We start from the raw sequence: 10,943 nt of genomic DNA on the forward strand, positions 1-10,943 counted from the left end.
GCACTAGGAGAGGGAAGGAACACTCCCAAAGGGAGAGGCACATCTGGGAGAGGGATATATCACTGCCAAAGGGAGAGGCACATCTGGCAGCTCCTGTTTTTCATGGAGTGCGGATCCAGCGAGAGGCAAAGAGAGCTTTTTTACCTGCTAAGCCGCACTGGGAGAGGGATATATGTCACTCCCAAAAGGAGAGGCACATCTGGAACCTCCTCTTTTGCTGGAGTGCGGATCCAAAGGGTGGAAACGAGAGCTTTCTTACCTGCTAAGCCACACTGGGAGAGGAATATATCACCCCCAAAAGGAGAGGCACATCTGGGAGCTTCTCTTTTCCTGAAGTGCGGATCCAGAGGGTAGAAACGAGAGCTTTCTTACCCGCTAAGCCACACTGGGAGAGGGAAACAACACTCGCAAAAGGAGAGGCACATCTGGGAGCTCCTCTTTTGCTGGAGTGCGGATCCAAAGGGTAGAAACGAGAGCTTTCTTACCCGCTAAGCCGCACTGGGAGAGAGCCGCGACTGGCAACGTGTTTCCTTCAGATGCGATGCCGAAAAATCCCTGAAATTCCTGGAAATCACCCACAAAAAACTTCCCTTGGAAGAACATTAAAGAAAGATCCTGTTTTTTTTAACCATAACCATATTTTCTTTTCATTTTTTTTTTTATTATGGAGAAACATTTTGTTGTTTGTTTGCATTTTGCATAAAACAGAAAAACATACTCGTATTTTTAGCTTTCATTCGTGTTTTTTTTGTTGTTGTTGTAATATAATTTCTGTAATAATTTGTCTATTCTTTGGATGCCGGGGGATCCAATCCAAGCATCCAAGCATCCGACCATTTATCCGCTTGTAGCTTAATCGTTTTAATCGTTTAAATCCTTTTAATCCGCGCTTAAAACCGAGGCTTCTGAATGTACAATTTATCAGTAAATGAATATTTTACACAGTAACTAGATGATGGACTCTACGTAGAACGTTTTCTTTTTGTTTTCTTTTTGTTTTGCGTGTTTTTGCGGCTGACAACCAGATAAAAACCCTATCCATAAAATACACCGAATAACCATCTATATATCTTTGTATTCTTTCTATTTGGAGTGCAAGGACATGGGGCATAACCTAAAGAAAGGAAGGACTTTCGGGTGGGGGGCAGGAATATTTGATCCGGAAATGTATCTAAAAGCAGGAGAGGCACAATCGGACGCATTTCCCTGGCCTTCAAAGGAAAATTGAGAGGGGTTTGTGGAGGGGTGGGGGTGGGACGGAGGCACCTACTGTGGGAGGAGGACTCCCCTTCGCAGCAGGCACCTCTCTAAAGCGTGCATTTCCTAGAGGACTCTCTTCTGTCTTTTGTTTTTCCTGGCTAAAAGTTCCATCGTAATACTGCCACCCGCCACCTGCTTCTGGGCCAGGGCTGGGGCTGGGGGAGGGGGGGTTGGGGTTGGGGGTATATCCTATATATGTATGTCTTATAGATAATACTCTTCGTTTAAAGGACACGCTGTATGTACACTGTAGTTCGTAATAAACGTCGCTCTCTGTCTCCTGCGAGTCCTCTGTCTCTCCGCATTAAATGCATTCCTTAAGGAGCCACAAAAGGAGGAGGAGGAGGAGGAGGAGCACGCGATGCAGTCATGTGGCAGCTTCTGCTCTGGATGTTGCTGCTGCTGCTTCTGCTGCTTCCTCTGGCGCTCTGGCTGTTGCATCAGCTCCAAGTGCAGACATTCAGGAGGCCTGCGGCAATGTTGCTCCAGTTGCAGGTGACAGCCGCCGCCGACAGCCACATCGTCGCGATGGCGATGGCGACCAGTGGCAAAGGCAAAGGCACTGCTGATGTGTGGCGTAGGCGGCGCAGGAGGCAGCTGGCGCTGCTGTTGCCATGTTGCATGGCCGCCGGATGCTCCCCGTTGATGACGTGCACCACCACGGAGGCCGAGTCTGTGTGCGGAAAGGAAAGCCAAATGTGGGGGAAATGCCAAAGAGGGAAAGGGAGAAGGTCTCACCTGAGCTGCTCGGGGAGCACGTGTAGTTGCCGGAGTCCGCCGGGGTCGCCTTGGCGATGAGCAGCTTGCTGGTGCGCGTCGAGCGCTCTGTGATGACGTTGATGCCACCGCGTTGCGAGTAATTCATCACCCGCTTGCCCTTGTACCAGTAGATGAACGACGGCGGCACCGGCGACTGCATCGCGAGGCACGTGAGATTGATGTCGCTGCCGCTCTTGATGAACAGCTCCGCGTTGCCCAGGATCTTGGCCCGCGACACTAGGAGTGGAAAGGAGTGGCAAGGAGTGGCGCCCCCCGAAGGGCTCGACTCAATTAATTACGCTGCCCTGCCCTGCCCTGTCTCTCTGCGGCCCTGCCGTACTCACCCACGACGTTCAGGCGAAAGCCCTGGCTGATCTTTGGCTCCGTGGACACCTGGCACTCGTATGTGCCCGAGTCCCTCGGCTGCGGCGAGGATATGCGCAGCGTCCACTCGTCGGAGCCCTCGGAGTGCAGCGACTGGAAGCGCTGGTCATTCGTGTACGTCAGTATCCCCACCGTGAGGATGTGCAGGTCCCGCTTGCGAATCCAAGAGACCTTTAAGAAAGGGAGGTATGAGGAGTGCCGCCAAGCCTAGGAAATCTCTTATAAAGAGTTGTACGAGCTCTGGAAAGAGGTTTGCCCCCCTCAGAACACTCTATTATTATGAATAATACGGGCTCTGATTTCTCTAAATCATCTCCCACACCCACCCACTAGTCCCTGCCCCACCCTGCAGGAGGGGGCGGGGGCTCTTCCGTGTGTGCGTGGGAGCCCGCCAGGGTGCTTTCACTGTAATTGGAAAACTCTTGACGTCACACAAGAACAGAACCATATTATTTCACAGTGTTTAAGTGCACCCCCCGCCTGCCCCCAACACTACAAAATATTCGTTCCTGGAAGCGCTGGAGGAAGCCTTTACATTGGTTCTATTCTTAGCAACAATTCGGAGCATTGGCAGTGGAAGACCTCATAAATTAGGCTACCTGTGAGCCATCGAGAGGGGGAATGGGGCGATGGGGGTGGCGGGAGAGCAGCTCTTACCTCCTTCGTCCGTCGCTTGTTGCAAATTGGACAAGTTTAAATGCTCTTGCCCCAAAAAGTTTTCCCATTTGCAGGCGGGGAAGCTGGCTGGAGCAAAATTCATTAATTGCCTGTTTCGGGGCTTTGTCTGGCTTCTAATTTATGGCTGCATTTTCGGGGGTTACTTAGTTTGGACTTAGTCCTCCTGTCCGCCGGGGAGTACCTGCCGGCACTAGTTTATTCCCTGGACTACCCCGCAGTTGGTCTTAATTTTCCGCCATTTGTTTGGCTTCAATTAATTATGGATTAGCGCTCGGCTGGGCTTAAAAACCGAACGCACAAAAGAGCCTTTTGATTTATTTTTTAAAATTAATATGCATTCATTAACCATTCGTTTCGCTAATTTTCAATTAAAATTAATTGCATTTTTCCAACCACCTTGCCCCGCCTCCCCCTCGGCCTCCGCCTCGGCCTCCCAAATGCAAATAAGTTCAAGGCGACAGCGAGAGAGCGAGCGACCGCCCGAATGAGGCTCCAAAGTAGTCCCTCCGCTCCTCTCCTCTCCCCGTCCGTTCCGCTCATTCATTAATTGATTAACGGCGGCAAGCGGCGGCATGTATGTGCAACATGACGAAACAGATCTGTCTTTAATTATGATTGATGGGGAGAATCCATTTCATTATGTCATTGGATCATTGGATCAATTTAATGCTCGCTAAAGGAGTGGCGGGGGGGGCTGCTTGTACAACAAATTAAAGCATAAATAAGCCTAGCCATAACCGAGGCCCAAAAGGTGCTTAAGGGGCCCGTAACCTATTAACCAGAGGACTTGAGGCACACACAATGTTTCCCCTAAGTGAAGGGATACTGGCGATGCAAATGAAACGAAAAAATACTAAACCATACTATACCAATAAAATACTAAAACGATATCGATGTGGCGTAACAGCATTCATTTATCCAGCATCTCTTCTTGTATTTTCTCTAGTCGGTTTTCAGACTTTTTCGTGGTTTTTTTTTTGGTATTTTATATAAATTTTTTCTTTTCTTGATGGTATTTCTTTTTAATCCACCCTTCTGTGTGGCAATTATTCCTTTATTTTTTCAGTATTTATTTAGTATTTCTGGTATTTTGAAAGTAAACGAAATGGAGTCTTCTGATATTTTTCCACATAAATACTAAACCGATATCCATGTGGCGTAACAGTATTTTTGTAGTTTTTGTCCAGCATCTCTTCTTGTATTTTCGCTAGTCGGTTTTCAGACTTTTTCATAGTATTTTGTTTGGTATTTTATATACATTTTTCCACTATATTTTCTTGCTGGTATTTCTTTTTATCCACCCTTCTGTGTGGCAATTGTTCCTTTATTTTTTCAGTATTTATCTAGTATTTCTGGTATTTTAATATTAATTTTTGTTGTATTTTTCAGGTAATTGTGCTAATATGTTTTCCACACTTTTTCGTAGTATCTTTTCTAGTTGGTATTTCTTTTTAACCACCCTTCTGTGTGGTAATTGTTCCTTTATTTTTTCAGTATTTATCTAGTATTTCTGGTATTTTATACATTATACTTTTGTGGTATTTTTCAGGTAATTGTGCTAATATGTTTTCCAGACTTTTTCGTAGTATTTTGTTTGGCATTTTATATACATATTTTCTGGTATCTTTTCTTGCTGGTATTGCTTTTTAACCTCCCTTCTGTGTGGTAATTGTTCCTCTATTTGTTCAGTATTTATCTAGTATTTTCTGGTATTTTGATAGTATTGTGTACTTGTTCTGGTATTTTTCAGGAAATTGTGTTAATATGTTCAAAATTTGTTGAAAATGTCCTGCGTCTGGGGTGAGTGGCAATTATTAGCCCATGTATATACACATATGTACATTCGAGAAAGATATCCCCCGAACTGTAGTTAAGTTTAAGGACCCCTAATCATCCCCTAGGTTGGAAGCCACATCAAACTACGCCCGACATGGCACTGGTTCATGGCACTTGAACCAGTTCCCAGAACAGCGCGTGTGTGGCGTGTGGCACACAGCTCCAACGGTGATTAAGCTTCGCTCACTCTTCCGTTGCACTTTCTTTTGCCACCATTCGCTTTCTCTCTGCTGAAGCGTGCCACACAAAATGTAGAAAAATCCCATTTAGAGGCAAATTTCGGTGTCGTGCTGCATATTGCGACTATCAATTAGCACGGAACGGAGGAGGCACAGAGGAGGAGCAATGGAGCAGCAGGCAAGAGGGGGGCACGAGGAGGCGAAAGTTTCTCGGTTGCCACATCTTTGAAAAGTGAATCCCGAGTCGGGAATCGTGACCCGTGCATTGGGAATCATCCGGCAGTCGGCAGCCGGCAGATGGAAGGATGCGAGGGATGCGAAGGATGCGAAAGAGTCTGGGTGTTTGGAGACATTCGCCAATTAGCTGCATATAACAGGAGACAATGCGTTGTCAGGGTCCTGTCCTGTCCTGTCCTGTTCTGTCCCTCGTCCCTTGTCCTGTCCCTTTTCATCCTCCTCTGTCTCTTTCTTGTGGCATGTGGATTAGGGGCAAGAGCTCCTCGGTTGTGGAGCAGCTCCGTCGCTCGTCTCTCGGCTCTGCTTGGGCGTTAATTACTCAATCCGACGACTGACTTGCTGAAAGTTGGGGCGTGCGGGGCGGGGCGGGGCGGGACAGCAGGGGGGCAGGTCTTGTCTGTCGCCACGCCACAGCACGGCAGGGAGCGAGCGCTGACATCGTTGTCGCTTCCTGGTTCGACCGAGGGGGGGGCGGCAGGCAGCGGGATGGACAGGAAACGAGGGGCACGAACTGGTGGCAAGACACGGACAACGTAAAATTTATTACACCGCATAATTGCACAGCCACAGAGCGATTTCAGGACAAAGAAGGGTGCCTGCCACAACGGGGTGGCACAACTGTGGCATTGTGGCAGGGAGTCCGGGCACGGATCCGAAGCCTGTTGTTGCATTGCTAACAAATCGCTCGGAGCGGAAGCCGAAGCCGTGTTACAAATGTGCAAACCAGAACGAGCCGCAGCCATGGGGCATGTGGCAGGGGCACGGGGCAGGGGCACGGGGCAAGGGGCCTTAGACCACCAACTTTATGGCGTAATCTTTTAAAAGTAATCTACAAATCTGCCACACGACCACCGCCGCAGGTCGTTTGTTCTGCCACATGCCCCCGGCCCCCGTCCCCTCCCGACCCCTGCCCCTACTGACGACCTTTGAGGCCACTGGATTGACCCCGCACTTACCGCTCGATCGCCCAGATTCCGGACCCGACAATGGAGGAGCGCCGCCTGGCCCACGGTGGCAGTGACCTCGCGCCGCGAGGAGTTGTCGAAGTACGGCTGCGAGTACGGCGTCTCCCAGTAGTGCGGCGGCACCTCGCCGAACACCGCCATGTTGCCGCAGTCTGCAGAAAGGACACGGATACAGTGGGAGTCGATAGCGAGGACTCAGGGCAGGATTCAGGGCAGGACTTACCCAGCAGGAGGAGCAGCAACAGCTGCCACAGCCACAGCGGCACACAGCTAATCCCCGTTTTCATCTTCATCGGTCTCTGGTACTCCTCCGACGACATATTCTCGACACGGTTCTCTTTTCCCGCTGATGGATTCCCTCTGCGGATGTTGTTTGTCCTTTTTCCTTCTTGGGCTTTACGATTTTAAGGTTTAATAATCTGCAAAGGGGGAAAGGGAGGGCGAGAATATTATTACCAGCGCTTTTTATGGCCTCCAAAAAAGGTAAAGGCTGAAAGCAAATTATGCCAGGATGCCGCCAGATGCCGGGGAAGCACCCCAAACGGAGACCGAGAGAGAAAGAGAGAGAGAGATTCAAAGATATTCGTGGTAATTGCGGTTCCATCAAGGAAATTGCATTTAAAATGCGTTTCAGGTGTTAAAAAACGCGACAATGAAATGCTGGGGAGTCATCAAGTAGTCTTCTATACACGTTTATCGATTATCGTTGTTATCGAAACTTGAGCAAACGATGAAAAATCAACAAAGTGATCAAAAATTCTTTTTTTAAGTAATAAAACAAACAAAGAAATCAAAGAAGATGAAGGCATAGCTAAAAGCACGAAAGATCTATTGTTCGGAACATGTTTATCGATAAATTATCGAGTTATGGCACAATTATTGAATAGATGAAACCTCGAAGGCTTGGAATATTGCACCTCGTCAGATCTTCTATGAAATATGAAGTTCTAGCTAAAAAAACGGAAGATCTATTGTTCGGAACATGTTTATCGATAAATTATCGAGCTATGCAATGCATCTCATCACATCCTCTATGAAATATGAAGTTCCAGCACTGAAATAACCACCGCATGGATAATAATCAATTATCGATAATTATCGCCACCATAAATGTTATCGATCAATGGAATCTTTTAGCAATGGTAGCTTCGAAGCTGAAAATCAGGAAAGTTCTATCGAACTCCACTCAATCGCACATGCTGGCCATTATAGAAATGAAATAATGATTGAAACAAATCACCAAATGGATTTCCTTATTACTTTAATCGTTCTTGAACTTCTATAATCGATTCCGAGCGATTTTTGACCCAAATCGGAACTAGATTAAGGCCCGAATCGAGGTCCCCAATTTATCAAATGAAATCGGGAATGGGGGTGGCCTTTCATAAGCCACTCGATGAAGCGGGATAATTACACGCGACTTTTGCTGCTGGCAGGACCTTTCTCCAGGAATTAATGATACATATATCCCGCTGCTGGAGAGCTGGCAACGAATGTCTGGAGTAACAATTCAATCGAGCGCATTTCCCCGGAATAAATTGTCGGTAATTTTATTTCCGAACTGCATTCCCAAAAAACGCGAAACAACAGACGACCGACAACAGATTGTTGCAACGGGCACAAAAAGTGCGGCAGGAGGAGAGCGTATCTTGTTGCAAGAGTCTCGACTTCTGCCCCCGCCTCGTGGATGTGGATGTGGATAAGGCAATTACGGAGTGGCACAAAGCAGGGGAAGAACTGGGTAAAAGTCGGAAAACTTTGTGAAGGATGAAATTAAAAAGTTTCCCTGCAGTTGAGTTGTTCGTGTGGCAACATCCAGGCTAAACCTAAACGACCTTGTCAACGATATAGTTTTCCATCTTGGATAAATCAGAGACGGAGAGCCATAGAGAGAGATTTCTTAATTGGGAAAAGAGTCTCGCACCCCGCCAGGACATTCCCTGAGACTCCTCTTTTGCGATTCCTTCTCTGTTTTAGCTTTCCACCGCCTCTCTCTCTCTCTTTTCGCTTCTCTTCCGTTTCTCTCTGGTGGAAATTTGTCAGTCTGTGGCCTGCGGGCTCCATTATTTATGACTGACTCCAAACTTAGTAATCAGTCAGTGGTCCCCCCCTCTCCCCCTCCCCCAGAACCAGCGAAGGGTCTCTCATAATCCCGGGTCATTACTCAAAAATATACATTTGTTGTCACTCCAATTAGCTGCGTGACTCCGACTCCCCGGACAACGGACGGACTTTCGCAAGGGTCAAGCAACGTTCAACGTTCAACGGGTGGCACGGAGCCTCCTTTGTGGTCGTTGGCTCCACCATTTGTTTTGGACACTTTTTCCGCATGGTGGGAGGATGAGGGCGGTGCGGAAAGTCCTTTGCCGTCGGCTTCTTGACTGTTTGCTGGCCTGCCTTTCGTTTTGATGGAGAAAAAGGTTCGTTCTTTCGTTCTCATAAGCAGCACTTTTTTCGCGGCTATTACAACGGAATTATCGCCTGTCCGGGGCACGAGGTGTTTCCTATCTGCCCCGCCCCCCGTCCACCGCCCTGCCCCCCTTTCGGGGCTCCTGTGTTGTGTCCAGTCCATTTTTTTTAGCCGTCTAGCGAATAACATTATTCCGGCGTCCGTTGTTCTTTTTCGACTTTTTCCAGGCCGCCTGTCAGTCAGAAGGACGAAGGACGAAGGCGGGACACCCTACGCTACACTGGACCCCCAATGGACGGTGGAGGGGGCAATCCCCCATCATTGTTTGCTTTTCCCTGACTCTCTCTCTTTCTCTCTCTCTCTCTGTTTCCCTTTTATCTGCTGTCCTTAGCCTTGTGTATCCTTGTGGCGCATTAAATTAAATTCCTCTCGGCTCCGTCTCCGTCTCTGTCTCCCTCTCTGTCTCTACTTACGGCTTCTCTTCTCGAAATGACTTCCAAATGACATCAACGTCATCATCATCGGGGGGGGGGAGACCCTCTCCTGCCTGTAGTCCTGTGGCTCCTGTGGCTCCTTTCGGCTCCTTTTGGCTCCTGTGGCTCCTTTTGGCTCCCTTTGGCTCCTTTTGGCTCCTTCTGGCTTATTCCTTTTGGGTTTTTAGCCAGGAATCGAATCGATTGCGCAATGCGCAATAATTAGCCAACGAAACAGAATTCACGGATCGACGAATCGACGGAGACGCGGCCCAGACACTGCCACACTGCCACTCAACACAACTGTTGCCTTCATTCAGTCAATCAGTCAATCTGGCAATCAGTCAATCTGTCAATCAAATCCGGAGTCCTTTCTCCTTTTTGTTTGGTTTATTTTTGGGTCTTTCGTGGGTTAATAACGCCACGGATTTGGGAAATATTTCCGTTTAGGAGTCACACACGGGGGGACAGGCACCCACAGCCATGTGGCATGTGGCAGGGACATGGACACGCACCGACAGGACAACCGACGGCAACGGCGACGACAGCGACAAGGACGAGGACGACGAGGGCTTTTGTATTATTATATTCCCAGCGACGTGGAATGTGGGATGCGGTGTGTATATGTTGTTGCCACATTAGGTGGCACAGCCAGCCCTATAGGTAGCCCGCACACCGCCACACTGCCACACGGACACACGTACACGTCTCACTGCCACACACACGCGAGGGAGGAGGCAGAGGCGGAGGACGAAGGGTGAAGCCGGGGAGGGACTTCTCCAAGTCTCATTTTGTGTATCCGTCTGCCCGCCTGCCCGCCCGCCTGTCCGCCTGTCCGCCCAGAGACGTGACCAGCGGCGCCTCCAAGGGATTTAGTTATTAAACGGCTTTTGGCCCTCGGATTCGCATTCGCATTCGAATTCGCCTTCGCCTTCGTTGTGCCTCCGTTTGTGGCACTCTTTAGTTCAATTTTAAATGTGGCACAATGTAAGAGTGTCTGCCACTGCCTGCTGCCTCTCCTGCTGCTGCTGCCTCTGGGTTCTCTGGATTCTAGGATTCGTAGGAGATGCCACGCGCACGTTGCATCCTTGCCGTATGATTCGCGTACTGGAACTGAAACCGAAACCGAAACCGTCTCTGCCTTCGGAGGACACAGGCTAGAGCCTGCCTGCCACACGGCGGGACTCCGAAACACTCCGAATGCCACACGCAGGCGCAGGGCCCGACGCGAGAGAGAAAGCCTTTCTTTTTCGAGAGCATATCAAATATTAATTTGCCATCCATTTGTTGCCTCCCGCCGTCCGCTGCCCGCCGTCGTGCCACGTCGTATGGCAGCCAGCATGCTTAATGAGCAGTTTTTTGCCTGTTTTGTGTGTGTTTTTAAAGGCAAGGGTTTGACTCGCGTTTATCCCTCGGTTGAGCCTCTGGGCAGCCTCTGGAAAAACCGCAGAGTAAGTCGCAGGATCTTGGGCTCACTCTCTCTCTCTGCCGCGCGCTCTCTTGCTCTCCCTCTCTGGCTGTGGCGACTCGCTCTCTCTCTCTCTGTGGCGCTTTCTGGGTTATTAGCACAACCTGCCTCAACGACATGCCGCACGAGCGGACGAAACAGCAGCCACGAATGGCTGCGGACGAGCCGAAGGGACGACTCCTGGCGAGACGAGACGAGTCGGGACGAGTCGAGACGAGCATAATATGCTGAATAGTCACGTACAAATGAATATTCGTAGTCGTAGTCGTCGCTCTGCCTGCCTCTCTGCCGCAC

General features: G+C 49.1%; 1 protein-coding gene across 1 annotated transcript; it reads right to left on the reverse strand.

Annotated features, from left to right (window-relative positions):
• Positions 1 to 1,700: 1,700 nt before the first annotated feature.
• On the reverse strand, positions 1,701 to 10,275 carry LOC6594593 (limbic system-associated membrane protein). Its single transcript, XM_026994691.1, has 6 exons — positions 9,182 to 10,275; positions 6,522 to 6,717; positions 6,290 to 6,450; positions 2,364 to 2,574; positions 1,999 to 2,256; positions 1,701 to 1,933 (listed from the first exon to the last, which is right to left on the reverse strand). Exons 2-6 carry the CDS (start codon positions 6,616 to 6,618, stop codon positions 1,701 to 1,703), a joined length of 960 nt encoding a protein of 319 aa, XP_026850492.1. The 5' UTR covers positions 6,619 to 6,717; positions 9,182 to 10,275.
• Between the last annotated feature and the right edge of the window lie 668 nt (positions 10,276 to 10,943).

Source organism: Drosophila persimilis, unplaced genomic scaffold (genome assembly GCF_003286085.1).
Source record: "Drosophila persimilis strain 14011-0111.01,24,50 unplaced genomic scaffold, DperRS2 tig00000000-arrow-pilon, whole genome shotgun sequence".
Taxonomy (NCBI): domain Eukaryota; kingdom Metazoa; phylum Arthropoda; class Insecta; order Diptera; family Drosophilidae; genus Drosophila; species Drosophila persimilis.

Excerpts from the sequence above, each read along its gene's own strand:
- LOC6594593 (XM_026994691.1), bottom strand. The coding sequence starts at position 6,618 with ATGTCGTCGGAGGAGTACCAGAGACCGATGAAGATGAAAACGGGGATT. Across the intron at positions 6,451-6,521 it reads GTTGCTGCTCCTCCTGCTGG|ACTGCGGCAACATGGCGGTG; the intron begins GTAAGTCCTGCC and ends TCCTTTCTGCAG. Across the intron at positions 2,257-2,363 it reads CTTTCGCCTGAACGTCGTGG|TGTCGCGGGCCAAGATCCTG; the intron begins GTGAGTACGGCA and ends TTCCACTCCTAG.